At 40.6% G+C, this 23705-nt stretch overlaps 1 gene segment (V, D, J or C); it reads left to right on the forward strand.

The window, feature by feature from the left end:
* The first annotated feature begins 216 nt into the window (after positions 1-216).
* Positions 217-23068, forward strand: LOC140453333 (Ig heavy chain C region, membrane-bound form-like). The segment is given in 9 exon segments: positions 217-314; positions 442-849; positions 1530-1583; positions 12844-13149; positions 16248-16559; positions 18578-18886; positions 19340-19669; positions 22478-22605; positions 22745-23068. Coding segments are annotated over 9 exon segments (1905 nt in total).
* The last annotated feature ends 637 nt before the right edge of the window (positions 23069-23705 follow it).

Genomic DNA, 23705 nt, shown 5'->3' on the forward strand with positions numbered 1-23705 from the left:
TTCAGCAAAACAAATATCCCAAGATGTGTATGTGTCCATGTTTAAGCAGAACCTCATGTAAATACATGATCCCATGTGTTCGGGCTGTACAAGCTGATACCAGGATCCAGTCTCAGCCTCCAGCAGGAAACCAACAGGCGGAAGCTGTCAGCCTGCCCCTTTCCGATGGCCATATAAATCCTGGGCACGAGACCGTAATTCAACACTCCTGGGTCGGCTCTGTTTAGAAAGATCTTGACAGAACCGTTTCCCACAAGTTATCAGAATGATTGTGTCGACAATTTTTCTCTGTTTGTTACTGACTTTCTTATCATGTAAGTGTTTTTTGTTCAAGTCTCTCTTTGTCACTGTCTCAATGTTAGTCTACCGCAGGAATGTAAAAGACACAGCCATCATTTAATATGCATTAATGCTCATGGTTTATTTGTTTTCTTTTTAAAGGTGTCCAGTCGGAGATTGTGTTGACCCAGCCAGAGGCAGAGACTGGCCGTCCCGCAGGCAGCCTGAAACTGACCTGTAAAACCAGCGGCTTCGATCTTAGCAGCAACTGGATGAGCTGGGTGCGACAGGTTCCCGGACAGGGTCTGGAGTGGCTGGTTCACTACTATAGTTCAAACAGCAATAACTATGCACCAGCGATTAAGGGTCGATTTACTGCGTCCAAAGACACTTCAAACAACATTTTCGCGTTGGACATGGGGAACCTGAAGATCGAAGACACCGCCATCTATTACTGTGCAAGAGACTACAGTGGGTCACAGTGTTGTGCACAGCGACATCCTCATACAATAACCACTGACAAGGATTTATCTCAAGTTGGTGATTTCTACAGTGGCAGGAGCGAGAAATAATGTGAGATGCAATTTAAATGCAATCCAGTAGTGCTAGTTTGTACAAATGTATAATTTATTTCTACCTTCTTCGTGTTGATTGTCAAGTTAAATGTAGACCAAACCTGGATAAGTATTCCAAACTTTCAAAATACAATGAAGAGTAAAAGCTGAAATAATGCACCAAATCATTTTTGGAGGAGTCTGAATCACTGCTTTCTCGGAAGTGAACAAATTGTCTGCATTTTACAGTTTACAGTCTGACATAGTATTTGACACAACGTGTCTCACAGTGATATAACTGGGGTGACACTGCAATTATGATCAATACAAAAACCAATTCAGCCTCCATTGTTTGAAACTAGTCAGTGATTACTTCGACAAAGCGTTTTAACCTACAGTGCAGTGTTAGTTCTGTGGGGTTTAATGCCAGTATCACTATTTAATTTGTAAAAGTGTTGGGTAATTATCGATACACCAGTTGGGGATTTTGAGAATCAGCTTATGTGTTGCTCTGTGAAGTATAAAACAGTATTACAATTTATCAAGAATGATCAGAATTCACTAGCGCAATTATGTGATGAAGATTTATCGTGACTTTATTTTGCCTGTGGTTCTGAACATTTAAAATGATGGTAGATTTTTTTATTTGTTTTATTCAGAGCTGGTTATTGTGTGACCAAGTCCAGAGAATGTAACACTGTGACAATCTTGATTACTGGGGCCAAGGGACCATGGTGACAGTGACTTCAGGTAAGAACTTTAAACTTTCGTAGTGACTTTTTTAAAAACTTTCTATTCATGTGACTAATTTCTGAATTAAATGAAACTCAGATTCTGTGCTGGGTTTGGTTTGGTTCGGATTAATTTTTATTCACACTGATTATAGACTTCAGTTAAGGCTCAGCAAATAGTGAAACTCAGCAAATGGTGATGATGGAGTCAGTTGCTCGGTGTTCTGTTTTTTTGATCAGATGGGCATTCTGTGTGGCTGGGTTACTTGAAACACCTAATGTCTCTTAATCAGTCAGCTATAAATAATGTTTAATGTCAGTGACACCCTGACTGTGAGTTTTATTATCAACAACAAACGCAAGAATTCAAAGATGTTTGAGATATTACCAAACATGATTAAAATATGCTAAAATATCATTATTCATTTCTTGAATACATGTTCTTACCATGATTATATTTTCACATTTATTTTGTTAATTAGTTGATGACAAGCAGGTTAGAAACTGTCATAGAATTTTCTTGCGGTGCTATATTTTATTCTGTTGATTAGATTCTGAGTTTGTTTTACTTGATTCTTTTGAATTGAGTTGATTGGAGTTTGGCTTTGTTTTAGTTGATTCGGTTGAACTGTGTTGATTGGATTCTGACTTTGTTTTTACTTGGTTTTGTTGAATTGCGTTGATTGGTTTTTGAATTTTTTAAAATTTGATTCTGTTGTATTGAATTGATTGGATTCTGATTATGTTTCATTCAAATCTGTTGTTTTGAGTTGATTGGATTCTGATTTTATTTTCCTTAATTCTGTTGAATTGAGTTGATTGAATTCTTATTCAGTTTGTGAAATTGATCAGCGTTTTCATGCTTTCTGTAATTGGTGTTTTCTTTCTGGTGAGGAGATTGACTCTCTGGATTACTGTTCATTACGAATATTTGTGAAGTTCTTTTGTTTTTCATGAATCATTTCTGCATTTGTTAAACTTATATGACATATTTTTCTCTGCATGATTGAAAACATTACATCCATTTGTTACGGTCTGAAAACCAACTTAAGGCAGAAACCCGGAAGTGTGAGACATGAAAAAAATAATTTTTTAGTGCATTGACTTTTTTTTAAAAAGAGCTCAGTTCTAATTGTAAACTAACTGAATTTTGTTTTGAGTAGCCTCATTCAAAATAAAATTTGGGACTAAAATCTGAAACTGCAGAATTGATCAGATTATGTAATTGAAACTAACTTAAAATTATAATATTTGTCCATTCAGTAATTTTGTTTTGACCATGAACTGATTAATCAATATATGCCTTCAACCGCTCTACTGTGTGCTGCACAGGATTGTCATGATCAAGAAGGGTGTGCAGGTTGGAAATAAGTTAAACTGTTGCCAGAAACGTTACAGCTTTAAGTGTTAAGTTCCCTCACAAACATGGTTGCTGTTATGACTTGTTATTTCTATTAAATTTAATCATTAGTTTGCTTGATACTGAGTAGCTTTGTTAGACATCAATTTGTTTTTTTTTGTGAGGTTACATCATGTTCTTGGTTCTGTTGAAAATGTTTGCAGAGCTAGTTCTGCCGCAAACACAGTGTTGTGATCTGGTGATCGTTGATCTGTTGAAGAGGGACTGTGCTTGGGTAACATTAAATGTGTTATATTTGGGAAACCGTTTCTGGTTTCTACATTGTTTTTGCAATGTTAACACGGTTGGTGACAGTGAACCGCTCCAGGTTCCTCATTCAATGCAATCGGCATGCGAGTTGAAATTTCATAAAGCCTATTATTAAGTGAAAGGCAAATCGCAAAGGTTTTAGAAATGAAGGGAAAACAGATACCTTCGGGCGCCATTTTTACTTAAAATAAATAATGAAGGATTAATCTAATCCATGCTTTACAATCCAAATTCAGAAGTCCACTATCTAGTTCAATCACAAGGTCTGTCTTTAAACAGTTTACAAGTCATAGAGAAATAGAAATAGAATTTCAAAAGTCTAATGTTCCAATAGTTCTTGTTCTTGAGCAAAAATGTCATGACTGTGTTATAATTGATCAAGAAACACCTTTCAATTCCGCTGTACGCTACATACATATTTTACTGGCTGGAAAAGATAATTGGCAAAGACCATTTGGAAATTCTGCACAATTCTATGAAGAACAGATCGGTTTCACTGCTTTGATCAGTTTCACGCATAACTTGAGTTAATTAATTGTTATTTCCCTGATGAAACTGGATTTGCAGGATAAAAATAAAACATTAACTGAATTATTTAATCTGCACAGTGTTTTAGGTGTTCCCAATCAGTGCATTTTAAATAAATAGTTACATTTTACAACAAAATATCAAGTGAAGAGTCATTCTTTCGGAAACAACTGCTATAGTGAATTATATGACCAAGGTCAAATTTCGAATTAATTAAAATAATCCACCCATGAACTCGCAGGGCAGCATGGTGGCTCAGTGGTTGGCAATGCTGCCTCACAGCTCCAGGGTCCCAAATTCGATTCCATCCTCGGGTGACTGCCTGTGTAGAGTTTGCACATTCTCCTGTGTCTGCGTGGGTTTCCTTCGGGCGCTCTCGTTTCCTACAACAGTCCAAAAGATGGGCAAGTCAGGTGGTTGTGCAATGTAGCACAGCCGTAGTGTTCAGGGATGTCTCGGTTAGAGTGCATTAGTCAGGGGTAAATATAAATTAGGTATAATGGGTCTGGGTGGGCTACTTACTGTTCAGAGGGTCAGTGTGGAATTGTTGGGCCAAATGGCCTGTTTCCATACTGTAGGAACTGTACTCTTAAAATCATGAGAATACTTGCTGCAAATGCAGAGAATTCATTTTACATCGATGTGTTCAGACGTATGCAGATTTCACAAATTTGCAGAAGACATGAACTCAAGGATAACAGAGCACATTGTTTATTCAGACACTGAAAATAGAGTAATATTTATTTTAATTAATATACTTGACAGATTTATTGCAATGTAGTGATCGGAAGGAATCTGCTCACATTAGTTAAGTGTGACAATCATTTAGATCAGATTTTCTGCAGTATGTATCAGGCCATTTGGCCCAACAAGTCCACACTGACCCTCTGAAGAGTAACCCACCCAGACCCATTCCCCTACCCTATATTTACCCCTGACTAAATCACCTAACACGATGGACAATATAGCATGACCAGTTCACCTGACATGCACATCTTTGGATTGTGGGAGGAAATCCACACAGACACAGGGGAGATTGTGTAAACTCCACATAGGCAGTCACCCGAGGCTGGAACCGAGCCTGGTTACCTGGATCTGTGAGGCAGCAGTGCCCACATTTACTTAGACATCCGTTAAAGCGGGCAACTCCAGACAGAAGCATGTTTTCAATTCATACCTTTTGAAACATTTTCGTTCATTAAAAGCAGTTAACAAGAAAATGACCTTGCCCTGATTCCTTCAACAGAAATGCTTTCCACACTGGAATGCAGTATTGACTTTATGCAGTGCATAAAGTCAATGGTAGGCTTATGCGGAAAGTCAGGAGGCACCCCATGGTAGGCTTATGCTTATGCGGAAAGTCAGGAGGCATGGGATAGAGGGAAATTTGGCCAATTGGATAGAAAACTGGCTAACCGGTCGAAGTCAGAGAGTGGTAGTAGATGGTAAATATTCAGCATGGAGTCCAGTTACAAGTGGAGTTCCGCAGGGATCAGTTCTGGGTCCTCTGCTGTTTGTAATTTTTATTAATGACTTAGATGAGGGAGTCGAAGGGTGGGTCAGTAAATTTGCAGATGATACAAAGATAGGTGGAGTTGTGGACAGTGAGGAGGGCTGTTGTCGGCTGCAGAGGGACTTAGATATGATGCAGAGCTGGGCTGAGGAGTGGCAGATGGAGTTCAACCCTGCCAAGTGTGAAGTTGTCCATTTTGGAAGAACAAATAAGAATGCGGAATACAGGGTTAATGGTAGGGTTCTTGGTCAGGTGGAGGAACAGAGGGATCTTGGGGTCTATGTACATAGATCTTTGAAGGTTGCCACTCAGGTGGATAGAGTTTGTAAGAAGGCCTATGGAGTATTATCGTTCATTAGCAGAGGGATTGAATTCAAGAGTCGTGAGGTGATGTTGCAGCTGTACAGGACTTTGGTTAGGCCACATTTGGAGTACTGTGTGCAGTTCTGGTCGCCTCACTTTAGGAAAGATGTGGAAGCTTTGGAGAGGGTGCAGAGAAGATTTACCAGGATGTTGCCTGGAATGGAGAGTAGGTCATACGAGGATAGGTTGAGAGTTCTCGGCCTTTTCTCGTTGGAACGGCGAAGGATGAGGGGTGACTTGATAGAGGTTTATAAGATGATCAGAGGAATAGATAGAGTAGACAGTCAGAAACTTTTTCCCCGGGTACAACAGAGTGTTACAAGGGGACATAAATTTAAGGTGAAGGGTGGAAGGTATAGGGGAGATGTCAGGGGTGGGTTCTTCACCCAGAGAGTGGTGGGGGCATGGAATGCGCTGCCCGTGGGAGTGGTAGAGTCAGATTCATTGGCGACCTTTAAGCGGCATTTGGATAGGTACATGGATGGGTGCTTAATCTAGGATAGAAGTTCGGCACAACATCGTGGGCCGAAGGGCCTGTTCTGTGCTGTATTGTTCTATGTTCTATAAATCCTCTGGTTAGTTCCTCTGATGAATGTTCAATTACAGTGAATATATTTGATGTGAGGAGTTGAGCAACGTATCCTCTAGGATTAAGTCTGTTGTACAGTTTGTTTCAGTGCTATCTCTGACTAACTTGTCAACGGTCCTGACCATTTGTAAATTGTCCAGTTCTGATCCCTGAATCTCAGACAGTTCAATTTCATCTCGTGCTTCAAAACCACTTTTATCGGCCAGAAATACAATATTGGATTAGGTGCCTCAGAATTGAGAGCCCTGACTAAGTTGTTCCAATCAGAACGAACGTTTCACGAACAAAAGGCAGATAGCAAGAGTTTTGAAATTGGTTGTTGGCAACAAGATATATTTTATTGATTGAGGCAGAGGGAAATATGCTGTACATTTTCTTTGTGCCTCAGTTATGCAGGACATGTTTCGTGGCACAATGTAGAATCAGAATTTTTTCGCATCTTATTATTTGAAAACCTATTATCAGCTTTTAATGTCACTGGCAAAGGTCATATTCCACTACAAAACACTTTAATCTTTTTCAAACTAAGTAGACCATCTGGTGCAGTAACATTCACAGGGGAAAGAGGAAGGGAGTTCGAGGTTGGAATCCAGTGACAGTGAATTGATGGCAATGCAATTCCTAGTTTATTCCTCTGTCGTTCCCACAGAGTTTGAACAATTTGGAGCTGCTGTCAAAGTATTCTTGGATAAATGTTGAAATGTTACTTTCATTGTACAAACATTCTGGAACAATCCCTGGTTGTTGGAAGGTGTTAATAAAGGTGTTTATGTACTGTCAAAACAGATGGGCTGTGTTCTCCGTGATAGTGTCAAGCTCATTGTGTTCAGGTCTGTTGTGATGTAGTAGTGTCCCTGATTCTGTGCCAGGTGGCCTGTGTTCACTTACAACCTGTTAGAGAGGTATGTAACACCATCTCTTATCAGGTTACTTCAGTGCAGGAAAGCAGATTGAAATATTTGGGTGTTTGTTGGAATTCCACTCACAGAGGCCAGTAAAATCTATTCAATTGCTGTCCTGACTTGTGTCTCTTAGATATTAAACAGAATGTTGGTGGTTAGCAGCTTTTTCCAGATCAATATTTGTTCATAAGCTTTTGGGCATCGCTAGATGGGGTTCATGGAGTAAGTGTTCAAAGAAATCCCAGCTTTTGACTTGCTGTTCTAACAATATCATTTATAACTAAACCAGAATGAATCATTTTCGAAGCATATTTGATGAGATTATGCTTAGGCTGTTTTACTTTATATTAAACCAGTGCTGTCACTGAATTTGATTGTTCAGTATGGTGGGGGTTTCGCTGAATCCAACACTTGCAGCAGATGGAGATAGCTTTTCAGTTGGTCTTCAATTGCTATCTCAGACCATCCAGTACCTCTGCTTAGAATCCTTTCTCCAACAGGAGTCAAGCCAACGTAATCACTGTTTATCTCAACAGGTGTGAGCTCTTGTGTCAAAAACATGAAAACAATTTGGTGAAGAGGGGATCTCTGGGTCTGAAAGGTTAACCTTGCCTTCTCTCCACAGGAGCTACTAGACCTGCTGAGTTTCTTCAGAAATTTCTGTCTTTTGTTTTGGTTTTCTAGCATTTAAAATTTGTTGTTTCATTGAAAAAAGTTCTGTTCGATTAAACACGTTCTTCGGAGAGAAGATGCATTTTAACAAATTGCGAATGTTCAGAGATATTAAATATCAGAGAATCATTGAATTTGAGCACCCTGATCTCGAGCTGTAGTTTCACAATAAACTATTATGACGTAACAACACACTCCAGAGTGCAGTGGCTGCTGTAATTGGGTGGAAGTTATTTTGATCACTCAAATAGAGAATGTCAATGATCCCGTTACAAATAATCAACAGAAGTTTTTTTAAAGCATGTGTGAAACAATTAATTTGTTGAAATACTTTAATAAAAAGTGTTCACCACCAGTGCTAGCTTAATGAATGATGCAATGATAGGAAGGTAGGGGCAAGAGGAGGCCACTCAGCCCCTCGAGCTGTACCACCACTTACTTAGATCATGGAGCATCTGTGAGCTAAATCCACGTGTCTCCCTTTGGCTAAAACTCTTTAACACCTTTGATTGACAAGCAAAAACTATCCCAGATTTATTGATTCGACTGCCCATAACAAAGGGAGACATTCCTGTGAGTACTGTGACACAATGAGGCTGGAATTAATTGCTCATGAAAGTAAACTTTAAATCTCTGACAATTTCCAATTGAAACATCCCAATTATCATATTTCATTCATTTAACACTATACTTCCCTGGAAGAAAGAAATATAATGTGTGATTGCCTTGCTAAAAAATGAGGGAAGCTTCATTCCTATTATATGATTAAGAAATAGCTCTGTTCATTCAGTGAAAACACAGTCAAATCACACAAAAGGAAACCATGTCATCTTGTGTAGACACACAAGTGCCTCAAATAATTTACAATTGTTCCAGTGGTTGTTTGAATCTCTAGACAGGTGTGGAAGTGTCAGACTTTTTATATTGCCTTGAGAAACTAGTTATCATCAGTCTATTTGAATTGCTGAAGTTTGTGTGGTATTAGCACATTCACAGCGCTGTTCGGAAGTGAGTCCCATGGCTGTGATTGAGGTGAGGAAACGGGCAGGGAAACAGTTGAGAGTCAAGTTGAAGTCTGATTTGGAGGAAAGCTTTCAGGAGGAGCATTTACATGCATGTGCGCCCTTATCCTCAAGGATCACAATTTTGGAACATGCTGCCGAAGGGACATGCAAAATGGAAGCTGAAGACGGCCCCTCTAAAGGCGATTCCATTCATGGGATCATCATTAATCTTGCTGCTCACCAGTCTTCCCAACACACTGATAACATTGAACTTGAGTGTTCACTGTTCAGCAAAAGAATCGTGAACATTTGGAATTCTCCACCACAGAAACTGATTGAGGACAAAACATTAAATGATTTCAATAAGGAGATAGATTCCTTCAATCCTTAAAAAAATACTACAGGTATGTGGGAGAAAGGGAAACAGGCAACAATATTGGTTGAAAGCCATGAAAACATTGAATGGGACATGGTTTGTAGGTTTGTAAGTTTGCAACGTAATGCCAAAATTGGTGGTATAATTGGCAGTGAAAGTCGCCTAAACGTACAATGAAATCTTGATCAGCTGGGCCATTGGGCTGAGGAGTGGCAGATGGAGTTTAATTTAAATGAATACGACGTGTTGCTTTTTGAGAAGATAAATCAGGTCACAACTTACAGAGCTAATGGTAGGGAACTGGGTAGTGATGTTAAACACAGGACCCTGATGGTCCAGACTCATAGATTCTTACAGAGTTAATGGTAGGGCACTGGGTAGTGATGTTAAACACAGGACCCTGAGGGTCCAGACTCATAGATTCTTACAGAGTTAATGGTAGGGCACTGGGTAGTGATGTTAAACACAGGACCCTGAGGGTCCAGACTCATAGATTCTTGAAAGCGTTGTCTCAAGTAGCTAGTGTGTTGAAGGTGTTTGGCACATGTACCTTCATTGGTCGGAGCACTGAGTGCAGGAGTTAGGACTTCGTGTTGTAACTGTCCAAAACATTGGAATGAACTGCCAGAGGAAGTGGTAAATGCAGAGATAGGTCCAACATTTAGAAGACATTTGAACAGCTACAGGAACTGGATTGATCTGGATGGATATGGGCCAAAGGCAGGCAAGTGGAATTAGTTTAATTTGGGAACTCTGGTCAGCATGGATGGGCTGGACCAAAGGAACAATTTCTGTGCTGTACGACTTTATGACTCACTGACTTTATGTTGGAGTAGGCTCAAAGTTGGAAGGTGGTGAGAAAGTGAGGGGCTAGATTGGGCATGTGGGAGAGTTTGGGCTGGTAGGCTGTGAGGTGTTGGATGGCTGCTGGGTAAGCTTGCATGCACTCTGTCTGGCAAGGTGGCATCAAGGTAAATGGTAATGGTCCCAGGATAATTTGGTCGAATTGTGCTTGGTAGGTGAGGGGTAGTTTGAGCTGAAATGCAGGAGGTCTGTCTTTGCCAGGCTGGTTTATGGAGAGGTGAACAGGATGTCAGGCTGGTTAGTGTAGAGGTGGGCAGAGTGGCAGGGTGTTTCGGGGTGGAAGGTCACTGTAAGGAAGTGACAGGTGGACGTGTTGTCAAAATGCAAAGCTCGGAGTCTGGCAAAATGGTAGGTTTTAAAGCACAGATGCGAAAGGAGCTAGGATGCAATGTACGCAGGTTGACTTGGGTAAGATGAGAGGTCAGTGATCAAGGGCTGAGATCATGTCTTGGGTATTGGGGTTTTGTCATGGGCCAGGTGAAGGGCGGCAGGAGTGTAAATGACTGAAAGGAATTGAGATCATATGTCCATCTGGAATATAGAATATATAACATTACAGTGCAGTACAGGCCCTTCAGCCCTCAATGTTGTGCTGACCTGTGGAACCAATCTGAAGCCTATCTATCCTACACTATTCCATTTTCATTCATATGTTTATCCAATGACCTTTTAAATGCCCTTAAAGTTGGCGAGTGTACTAGTGTTGCAGGCAGTGGGTTCCATGGCCCTACTACTCTCTGAGTAAAGAAACAACCTCTGACATCTGTCAACTATGTCCTCTACTGCTAGCCATCACTATTCATGGAAAAAGACTTTCACTGTCCACCCTCTGTTTATCTTTTATGTCTCAATTAAGTCACCTCTCAACCTTCAAATCTCAAACAAAAACAGCCTCAAGACCCTCATCCTTTCCTAATTAAACCTTCCTGCCATACCAAACAACATCCTGGTAAACCTTCTCTGAACTCTTCCAAAGCTTCCACATTCTCTCTATAATGTGCTGACCAGAACAGTACACAATACTCCCAAGTGCGGCCACACCAGAGTTTTGTACAGCTGCAGCCTAATCTCGTGATTCTGAAACTCAGTCCCTCTGTCGATGAAAGCCAACACAAAGTATGCCTTCTTAACAATTCTTTCAAACTGGCTGGCAACTTTTAGGGATCTATGTACATGGACACCGAGATATCTCTTCTAAGCTACACTACCAATATGGATTGCCTTGGATGTGTTTTGTATGATAGGGGTTGTGTGTTCCAGGCATGAATGGGTGTCTCGCAGGGTAGGGTTTGTCAATGTGAGTGGAAATTTAGGTCTAGACAGAGTAAGTGCAGTGGTTAGTCTGAAAGATGACGTTTGGTGGTGAACTGTGTGTCAATTTGATAGTTATGAAAGTTAAAGATTACTAGTTCATTTCTCAAATCATATTTACGTAAATACTCAGCTGTAACACTCCAAAGTCTCTGAACCTTAATGGTCCTCCATTTTTCAGAGGCCTCCAGAATTCAGATATTTGTAAATTAGATGTTTCAACTTCCAGACAATTGGCATGAGTTCAGCCGTGACAGCCCTCCTCCCCGTCCCAGTGCTCAGCTCCTGCCTGTGCTGCTGCTGCAGTGACCTTCCTCCCAGAGAGAACATTCTGCCTTGCATTGATAAGTGAGGAAGGCTCACTGGACCTGATTTCCAAGTATGGGGACAGCAAACACGAGGGGACACAACTTTAAAGTGATGGGAGATAGGTATAAGACAGATGTCAGAGGTAGTTTCTTTACTCATTGAGTAGTAAGGGTATGGAATGCTTTGCCTGCAACGGTAGTAGATTCGCCAAGTTTAAGTGCATTTAAGTCGTCATTGGACAGGCTTGGATGCTGCCTGAACTGCTGTGCTCTTTCAGCACCACGAATCCAGAATCTGGTTTCCCGCATCTGTAGTCATTGTTTTTACCTAGGCATATAGATATACATGGAATAGTGTAAGTCGGGTGGGCTTCAGATTAGTATGACAGGGCAGCGCAACATCGAGGGCCGAAGGGCCTGTATTGCACTGTAATGTTCTATGTTCTATGATTCACTCTGATTTCTCTCCGGGGGTACTGCCAGCTGTTGGGTATTTCCAGCAGCACGGTACCTAGTGGGACAGCACGCTGGTTCCGTGGTTAGCGGTGCTGCCTCACAGTGCTAGGGACTCGGGTTCCATTCCAGCCTCGGGTGACTGTCTGTGTGGAGTTGGCACTTTCTCCCCATGTCTGTGTGCGTTTCCTCCCACAGTCCAAAGATGTGCAAGCTGGGGGAATTGCAAATGTTGTGTTCAGTGATTTGGGAGGTTAGGTGCATTCATCAGGGTTAACTGTAGCATAATAGGGGAGGGGAATAGGTCTGGATGGGTTACTTTTCAGAGGGTGGGTGTGGACTTGTTGGGCCAAATGGCCTGTTTGCACACACTGTAGAATTTCGATGAATCTGCATTTCCTTGGTTTGTATTTTGTGAAACTTCTCTGCTCTTCACAGCAATCCAGTGAAAGTTTCAGTTGGTGAGATCTTCAAACAGTTACTGGGGTGGGATCAGGATGTTCTTCTTTCGAAATTATATGGTAATGGTCAAGGTCAAGGGCATGTTTCTAAAGAGGGAACCAATGATCATGATCAGCAACTGGTAGGAAACAAAAATAAACTCCAGTTATGCTGTAGACTTCAGTGGGAGCATACTGGCAAACATTTACGGCTGAGGATATATTTGAGTAACTGGTAAGGTCAAATGAACAGAAACTAACATGCTCAATTGGTCATTCTATTGTAGCGACACCATCTCCCCCCACGCTTTATGGCCTGGTCTCCTCCTGTCAGGAGCACGACACCGGTTCTGCGACCTTTGATTGTTTGGCGATGGACTATTCCCCTGACGTCTCCAAGGTAACCTGGAAGAAAGGTGGGGAGCTAATCACGACTGGATTTAAGACTTACCCATCAGTGAGAAACAAGAAGGGAACCTACACCCTGAGCAGCCAGTTAACCCTGCCCGGGTCAGCGGCAGATTGCCCCAGCAAAATCTACTGTGAGGTTCAACACAGCGGGTCACACAAGAGCAAAGAAATGCCATGTCCAGGTACGTGTTGTGGGAACTGAGATAAACAGAGCATCTGGGATTAATATGAAGAAGGCATTATTTATAACCGTTTTCACAGAATCACCTTATACAGCACAGGAAAAAGGCCCTTTGATCCATCCAGTTCACGCCTATCAATAACAGCCATTTAACTCTTCCAGTCTCATGTGCCAGCACTTGATCCATTGCCTTGTGTGACTTGCCCTTGCAAGGATGCATCTCAATACTTCATACTTATTATGAGGGGCTCAGTCCCTACATGACTTATAGGTGCTGAGCTCCAGACTAACACCACCCTGTGTTTGATTTGGTTTTCCCCTGAGGTCCACTTGGAAACTCCTGGCCTTACCTTCACCCTGTGCCCCTGAGGCATTGATCAATCCATCAAGGGGAAAGGTTTCATCCAGTTTACCCTGTCTATGCCTAAAACAATTCTAGACATCATGATAATCTTCTCCCTAATTCTCCTCTGCTCCAGGGAAAACCCTTGTCTATCTAAACTAGTTTCATAACTAAAACCCTCGAACCCAGGCAAGATCCTGGCAAATCTCATCAATACTGCCTTCAGTGTAATCACATTCCTTCGATAACATGCACACAACACTTCAGTATGGCCTAACCAGTATTCTATTAAGTTCCAGTAACATCTCCCTACTCTTCATTGTCAATGTCTCGGCTCATAAAAGCAAATATCCTCCCACTTTCTTAGCCTCTTTATCCAGACGACACAGTACTATAGGGGATCGGTGGGTACATGCACCAAAGATCCTCAGTCCTTTCCAGGGTTCCACCATTCAAAACGTCATACCTCACAGATTCTTCTGCCGAATTACATCACCTTACATTTATCCAGAATAATTTCCATTTGTAACTTCTCCTCACATACAACCAACCCTTTAATATCCTCCTGCAATCTAAAGCCATTATGCTCATGACTTACCAACATGACAGCTTTCATTTCATCTGTGAATTCACTGGTTAATCCTCCTAAATTTGAGTCTTAATTATTGGTATGTAAGAGAAATAGCAAGGAAATCAACACCAATCCCTACAGAACACCAGGAGACATAGATTTCCAGTCACGCAGACACCCGATGACTATTATCCCACCACTCAGCCAGTTCTAGATCCAATCTGTCAAATTAACTCCGATCCCATTGGCTCTGATTATTTCTATCATCTGGACATTGAGTTATCTCTCTGAAAACTACTATCAAATTCTTACACATGACTTCCTCTCAATAAAACCGTGCTGAAAATTGTTGATTTATCTTCCAAATGAAGACTAATTTCACTTCTCAATAGTTTCCTTACCACTGAGACTAGCTTGACAGATCTGTGCTTTCATTATTTATCCCTTCCTTCGTCCTGCATAACAGTGCAACGTTGGCTGATCTATACTCACTTGGCACAACTGCTGTGGCCAGACAGGAATTCTAAATTATTGTCAGTGACCCAACTATTTCATCCTTTGCATTGCTCAACCGCTCGGTATACTTTTCATCTGCCCTGGAAATATAACCACTTTTCATTCAGCAAGACAACACAGAACATCACGTCATGTGTCCTAATTTCTGAAAACTACATCACAACACCCCTCCATGTTTTCTGTCCCCACATTGTCCCTCTTACTTGTGAACACTGACACAACACATTCGTTTTGGCCACAACCTAATCCTCCGGCTCCACTCCAATAATAACACTTAATGGGCATTACTGTTTCCCGAATAATTCTTTTATTATGAATGAGCCTGTAACTTTTAAAAATATATTCATTTTGACTGCTATTATTTTCTCATGGTCCCTTTTGCTCTTCTAATTCATTTGTCTTTCAAACTCCCCCTTGCACGTTCTGTATTCCATACTAATTTCTATTGTTTTGAGATTTCAGTATAGACCGGAAGCCTCCCTTATTTCACTTTATCTCACCCTCCATCCCCTTTGGTGTCCAGAGCCCGAAGCATTCTTGGTCCCACTCAGTGGCTTCCTGGGAAATGTCCTCCCTGTGATTTTCCTATCTCTTTCTTAAATGTGTCACACTGCTGTGACTCAGATTTACCAATAAGTGTCAGCTTCCAGTCCACTCTGGTCAAGTCATTACCTGATCTTACTAAAATTGTCCTTCCCCTTTTCAGAACATTGGGCCAATTTCTATTCCTTTGCAGTACAATCTGAAATCCAACTGATTTACGATCACTGTCTGCAAATTGCTCCACCATTGAGGTTTTACCCACTGGGTCGACTTCATTCCCTAAAGTTAAGTCCAGGTTCACCCCTCTCTTTCAAGGTCTGGATTAAAATTCTCAGTATTAAACACATTCTTTGTTCAAATATTCTCCTGGGAACATTTACAGAATTCTGCTCCCTCTAAATTTTTGACAAAATGAAGATCCAAGCCTATGCTGAGGAAGTTAAAAACCTCTTTTCTCATTCCCCTATTTAATTTACATTTCTCTGAAATTTGCCCATGTATCTGCACTTGGTCTTTTGGACCGACAGTAAGGTCTATCGTGCTCTCCCAGTAGTTATGTTTGCTGTATTTTGGTTTTGAAGTACTGTCCATTTGTCTTTGTTCGAGGAGGTATCCATGGTTTCATTTCTCTTTACAGCCTAAAATACTCTTGTCAGAATTGCGACAGAAGCAACATTCTGTACCGCACACCCCCAGCCCCCATCCTTTTCCATCTTTCCCTGTCTCGCCTGATGGCACTCAATCCAGGAATATTGAATAGCCCACTCCTGCCCCACTCTCAATATGTCTCCGTGATAGCAACCGTGTCATTTCCTCATTTATGCCGGTAATTCACCTGCCTTGGTCATCAGACTCTGTCATTAAAACGAATACCATCCAACGTTGCTATCTCCCTTCTGATGTTACTGGTCTATAGTTTCTATGCCTCCTTGACTCCCTTGCTGTGTCCTATAATTTTAGCCTTTCACATTGTCCTGCTGATCTTTCTGTGTGGATCCCAGCTTCTCCAGCACTCTGCACAATTATGATTCTTGTATCCATTAACCACAAGAAAACTTAATATATGAGAACTGATTGTATTTGTTATGAAATTCGTCAGATAATTTATGCGATGTGTTTCCTAAAGGTCCAGATATTCTCCCACCAACTCTTCTCCTAACTGTGAGCTCCAGTGAAGAAATCGCAAGCAGCAAGTTTGCAACCGTCGTCTGTTCAATCATCGATTTCCATCCGAAGTCAATCTCCGTGATTTGGTTGAAAAATGGCCGACCCTTGGATTCTGGCTTCTTCACGTCTCCCGTGTGTGAGGCGAACGGGAACTTCTCGGTGACAAGTCGGCTGATGGTCCCTTATGGTGAATGGTTCAACAGCGCAGTCTATACCTGCCAGGTCACTCATGGAGAGAACATTCAAAGTAAAAATATCACCGCATTCCAGGGTAAGAGACACACACTGAGAGAGCTACAAATCACTCTGATCTCTGATGTGAATCAAACATACTAATTTATCAGGCATAGTAAACAGCACGGGACAGCTTCTTGTTTCCCAACATGCCACGTATCTCATTTCAGTTTGAGTGTTACATTAGCATTGCTCATAATTCAACATTTTGGCAAGTCAGAAAAGCATGTTTCCTCTCTGTTGAAGATAGATAAATTGTCAGTGAGCTTTGTTAAATAGTTTGTTGCCTGACCATGCTGGAAGAGGCATTCAGAGTGCTGAATCCTTGCCTGGTAACCGCTTCAAGGATAAGTTTGGGGGTGGAGGGGGGATATTGGAGAGATATCTGATTGAAACATAGCAAATACTGAGAGACTGAGGTCGAGTGAACATGGGATAGATGTTTTGACTGGTAGGCGAGACTAGGACCCAAGGGCACAGTCTCAGGGTCAAAGGGGCACCGTTTAGAACTGAAATGGGGAGGAATTTCTTCAGCCAGAGGGTGATGAGGCTGTGGAACTTGTTGCTGCAGAGGGCTGTGGAGGCCAGGCCATTGTGTGTATTCAAGCCAGAGATAGATCGGCTCTTGTTTAGTATGGGGAGAAGACAGTAGAATGGCTTTAGCCCGAAATGTCGATTTTCCTGCTCGTCGGATGCTGCCTGACCTGCTGTGCTTTTCCAGCATCATTCTGATCTAAACTCTGGATTGGCCGAACAGCCTTATTCTGATCCTCTATCTTATGGTGTTGTGGTCTCAAAATGACGTGGTTAAAATATGCAGTGACCCTTACTTGAAAATAAATCAAAATACGTTCAGTATTTTTCAGTATTCAGTTTTCAGTATTCAGTATTCAGTTCAATACGTTCATTCTCTGTTCAGGAATGAACTGTTGGCCTTGGACACTGTACGACATCGATCTTTATCAGGTACTGAGTTCTTTAACTTCATTTATGGAATCAGATCACAGACCAAGTGGGTATCACATTTGATGAACTGGGATAAACGTGATCTCACTGAGCTTCTTTAAGATGCTCTCTGTAATTAGTGGATGAGGCAGGAGCATAAATTCTGGTAAGAACACTCCAATAGGGATGAATGAACTAGGAACTCGAGACAGGCTGATTTAGCCTGGTTTGGGGTGGCGATGTTTACACAGTGAGTACCGGATGTCTATAAAACTAATGTACATTTCCATCGCGTTTGTAGATTAATTTAAGACATTTTTGTTTGTTTTTTTCTCCCCTGCTCTATGAAGAAATTAAAAAATGCAGCTTGGTAAATAAAGTGAAAGTACAGACCAGTCATGAACTAACTGAATGGAGGGAAAGACTTAAGGAGATGGGTGTCCTTCTCTATATCGAATGCTGTACTCAATGTCTTGTTTTCTGATCTACTCCAAACACAGCTCACAATGTGAGGAACAATGACATAAATTAGAGAATGACATCACACCAATAACGCAAAGTTATTTTTGATCACGTTAAATATAATGAACAGAATTTCCATGGCTGTTCACCGCTCCTGTAACACTTTAGAACTCTGCAAAGAGAATAGTTATTATTTATTATAATTTGTCCAAATTTTGGGATGTGATTTGGCAGTCAGCGTGACCAGCAGCATTTGCACCTAAGGGTTATGAACGTGGAAATGAACTCATTATATTCAGATTACTATTGTCACAAGTATCAATAGATGGTCTTAAGTGAGAGACAAACTCTGAAAGAAAGGTAATTCCATGGGTTACATGATGGTATCTTCGATGAGTTGACTTTTTTGACAGGTTTCACTTGTTACAAAGCCAGTGTTCTTTCGGAATAATTACACAGGGTATGTTATAGATAATCACAAATGCTTTCACAAATCAAAATACATCAACAATAGTAAGCATCGTTTCAGCAATAGTTGGAGTTGCCATTTTGAAGGTGGTGTCTTCACCCTGTGAAGAAGGAATCTGAAGATTGGCTGTTTGTATCATAAAGGGGCATTTTTCATTGACTTTGATTTTTGTTTCATAGAAGATACCGAGTGCCACCCTAACACCGTTAAAATCCTCCCACCGCCAGTAGAACAAGTCTTACTGGAGGCGACGGTGACGTTAACCTGCGTTGTGTCCAATCTTCCTTCTGGAGTCAACGTGACCTGGAAACAAGAAAAGAAGCCTCTGAAATCAGAGATTTCTGACCATCCTGGACAGAATCCCGACAGTGTGATCAGCAAATTAGACATTTCTACTGAAGCCTGGCTGAGTGGCATTACTTTTGAATGTGTGGTATACCATCAGAATCTACCGACTCCGCTGAGAGATTCCATCCACAAGGAGAAAGGTGAGCAGTGAGATTAAAGCACAAAGGATCCCATGTGTAATCCAGATCCAGTTACATCAATGGTAGGCTTTGATTGGTAACGACCAAACACCGTTGGGAGGATTAATGATGCATCTGAAGGCAGGATAGCTAGGTAGCTGATTAAGAAAAAGATGGACCAAAGGATATTGTATTCTGATGAAGTCAGATAAAGTGGGAAGAAGCCAGGGTTTTGATGTCACCAACAGCATGACAGCTGGAGAGAATGCCCTTGTTGTGGGCTGGAAACATGGAGGAAACTTTCACATTAAACACTACTTTTTTTACTGGACAGAATGTGTACCATTCTGCTCCTTTAGTAAACGGAAGTGAATAAATCCCAAATTAAACATGGCATATTTTAATATATAGTGAAATTGTGATATTGGTTCAGGATTTTTTGATTGATTTATATTTGTCTCAAATATTCTGCAGTGATTAATCCGCTGGAGCCATCAGTGTCGGTCCTCCTGCCACCAACAGAAGAAATTTCCGCTCAGAGGTTTCTCTCCCTCACCTGTTTAGTGAGAGGTTTCTCCCCCCGAGAGATCTTCGTCAAGTGGACAAACAATGACAAGCCGGTGAATCCCAGTAACTACAAGAACACAGAGGTGATGGCGGAGAGCGACAACATCTCCTTCTTCATGTACAGCCTGTTATCCATTACAGCGGAGGAGTGGGCCAGCGGTGCTTCTTACTCCTGTGTGGTGGGACATGAAGCGATTCCACTAAAGATCATCAACAGAACAGTCGATAAATCCAGCGGTAAACCGAGTTTTGTAAACATTTCACTTGCACTAATGGACACTGTTAATTCATGTCAATAAAAATCTCAAAGTTGCATTTCATAATTCAACAGAAGTAATAAAGTTTTTTTTCTTCCAGTTGTGAGTTAAATACTGAATTAATTGTTTCTCACTCTGACTTACATTGCATCTGTGTAGTTAAAGTGAATTATTAACAGGTCTAGGATGAGTGTCTTGTGCAGTTAATGTTCTCTGCTCAGATATACCCTGGGTCAGAGACAGAGTAAAGCTCACTCATTGCAGGATTCCACCAAGTACATTATCCATCCTAAATCCCTCTGTGACAAAATCTGACAATGTCCATTTTATGTCAAGGGTAGAGCATGAGTTTTGAACTTGGTGTTCTTGATTCCCCCGATTGGACATTCTTACAAAATTCAGGTCAGTTTTAAACTGCCACATTGCATCAATTGGAAATGTAAATTTAAGACACTTTAAAATTAAACTTGATTGGAACATACCAATTGTAAAGAGTGCAGAACAGTTTGAATGTCACCTTTGTTTCTGGGGAACTTCCAGGGATCTTGCACCAGCGCATGACAGAATGTATCTTCACTTTCACACCAAAGAGACTCGACAGATAATTTGTAGTGGAGCAGAGGGGAGGGGAACGTTGAATGGTCTGTCCTCTTGCTCCCTGTGCAGAGTTTTCATGGTAGATGTCCTCTGTAATGTAACCCAGTTACTAACAGAACAGTCAGCTTCTTGCTTACTGTCCAAAGATTTAACATTTCCCTGCAAAATAATACCTTTGAAGCATGTTGGACACGCTGGGCTCTGTTAACAAATGATTAACATTGATTCCCATGATCCAAAACTGGTGTTTGCATCGTCCCGGTTTGAATTCCATAGTTTTGTCTCAGTTTTCTGGAGCATATGGGATGAATTCTGGTATTTGAATACCCGATAGCATTTTGTTTCACATACAGAACACAAGTAGACATTTTCTAATAAACATATTCAGAAATGTTATCAGTGGGGATTTGAACTCACGCCTTTTCTCTCAGAGACAGAAATTCTATCACTGCAACAGAAGAGTTGCTCATAAAACGCTTATCTCGCCACGACGATGGGAAATGTTTCCTACAACACCAAGATCAAATCTAATTATGGGCAATCCATTAAAATTAGAAAAATAAATTAGAATAATAAAAATTGCAGTCTGGTATAAGAACAAATACAGAGAGATGATCGCAAATACACACGTAATGACACATATACGGGCTCTCACCTAAAGACACATATTTATGTGCACACTGAAATGTGCATATAGATAAGATGTCACACACGCATACTTGCACAGAGCCACACATGCAAGTAGTACTTGAACACTCACCTAATCTCATACAAAAACTCACATACACCGAATGAAAATCATTTGCACAAATGAACAGGGGTACTCACACATAACCATGAGAAACATAGACACACGGTAACACACAAATGGGCATGAATACATATACGTTCATACAGCACAATGCATACAGACATACATGCATGAACACACAGATACAAATTTTGAAAAATGTCCTCCCACATGTCAACTCACACAGGTACGTAAATGCACAGAGATAATTATTAATATCATTATTTTCCCATTTTCAGAATCACAAACATACGATGACAGAGGCAGCTTAATTAGTTATTTTTAAATCACATTGATCAGCATATAGACATTATCACAGGTACACACAAATTCAGAGTCTCACATGCAGACACACAAGTGCATAGGTTAACAAATAGAGGGGTGTTTATTAAATAAGGATAATGGGCACAAGCATCAGCAAACAATAACACAAACAAGCTTCTCAGGAGATGGTTTGGGAAAGATTGCCACACAAGCAAACATCATCATATAAATATAAACATCCATCAAAACATAACATTGTATGATAACATTTATTCAGCATAAACATGAAAATAACCCAGTGTAGGTAGGATCTGAAACAGACACATAAGCACACATTTTAGATAGCACTAATGAAAAGTGAACACTCACAAAGACATTACAACATAAGCATAAGCAGCAATGAAGTGGCATATTAGCGTGATGATGCTTACGCAATGTGAAAAGACCAAAATTTAGGTACACAAACACATGAGCACACCAGCAGTAAAGGAACAGGAATATGTTTATTCATGCACAGACTCCAACATGGGCAAGAGTGAAGTAAGAGACTCTCATAACCATATACACAAACATTAAAGGTAAACCAAACACACCAAGCAGTGGATCAAATAAATTAAGGGACACATGTACAAAAACTTATTCCTAAATATACAGATCCTACAAACAAAAATATGAAGCAATGTCCTAACTGTGGTGTCACTTATATTTACGATTTCCCAAGCAATTGGTCACCAATACATAAAGATGAGAATCATATTTGAACTTTTATTCAGTGATGGCCACAAATTTCAACTAAAGTGCTGTCACAGCCTATATTTAAAATATAATGATATAATTAAAATAATCATTCATAATAAGCATTCCTCAAATAATAATATCCTTAAATAATAGATTAAAAGAAAAATAATTTAAAACATTCTGACATGGACAATGAAGAAAGAACATGTGCAGTTAGTATTTGTAATTTCTTGCTGAGAGTCAATAATGCACTAATAGAGATAGATAAGAGTCACATTTGAGAAATACCTGACTGCTTTATAAAGATGTAATGGTCTCTAATTACATGACTTAGATGCAGATAGATCGATCTGGATCAATAAACAATCTAAATTCGTTCTCTCGGCTTTATATTCATAGATTCAATAGATCGCACTTGGATTGAAGACTATGAGGATGATAACAGCAACATCTGGACAACTGCTTCCACGTTCATCACCTTGTTCTTCCTGAGTATCTTCTACAGTGCTGCCGTCACTCTGGTGAAGGTGAGGATAATCACATCTTTCTCACGACAAGCAGCACAATATGTTTTGTGAAATCTCTAAGTGTGCCATTGAATAAACATTAAATCTGAAAGACCCTGATCATAAATATCTGCGTCATTGCTTTATCTCTCTTTTCCAGGTTAAGTGAATGAATTGTGGACCCCTTTGATTTTCCTGATCTGCTTATCAAGATCTCTGAATCCCCAATCTACAATCTGTCCTGTTGTTGACTCTAGCAGTGAGATGACTTCAGTTTATCAGCATGTAACTGAGACAATTATTGATGGATTTTCCTTTTTACTTTGATATCTTTGAGATGGTTGTGGTTGGAAGAATTTGTAGCTTCCCAGTTGTTTGAAGCCCATTTTTTTTTGTTTTTATTTGTTCCTTACTCAGAATGGTTGCCTACCCTTTCTGATGAGCCTTTGTATTCCCTTTCTTGTGACTGTCACTGATGTACAGAAAATTCGCAACTCACAGCGCATGTGTTCTCATCTCAATGTGGCATCCAGCCATTATATTCACTTCTGTTAGCTTTTACATCAACTTTTTGGATAAAGATGCTTTCTGAAATGGTTAATAAATTTCGAATGAATATGCACTAACCTTGAGTTTGCTTAATTCTTTTTTCATGGCCAGTCAGTAATAAGACATTTTCCCACATCCTACTCCTTTCCCAGCCAAATGCTTTCACTTGTTCTGTTTGGTTGTGTTTCATCCAGTCATTTAGTTTAATGCTGCGCTACCATGCAGCCCACTAATGTAAATACATCTTTCACACGATATGCCTAATGGAACACTCCAGAGGCAGAATGATAAGAGAACATTTCCTCTTATGCACAAAGGGTCACAAGCTCGGGTCACCTAATGATACAAATGAGGAGCTTTGTTCCACCAGAAGCCTATAAAAGGCAGGCAAAGGAGTTTGAAAATTTACTCTACACTGTCTAACCTAAAGGTACTCCCAATGTCGGGACAGGCTGGGTTAGTAATGCAGAAATCGCCACCTAAAGCGCCCAACGAAACATTCATCAGCCAAAAACGTCAGCGTTCAGTCAGGTATTCAGACACAGCACACAATAATCTCATGGAGCACAATT

This window comes from Chiloscyllium punctatum, chromosome 27, assembly GCF_047496795.1.
Source record: "Chiloscyllium punctatum isolate Juve2018m chromosome 27, sChiPun1.3, whole genome shotgun sequence".
NCBI classification, from domain to species: Eukaryota; Metazoa; Chordata; class Chondrichthyes; order Orectolobiformes; family Hemiscylliidae; genus Chiloscyllium; species Chiloscyllium punctatum.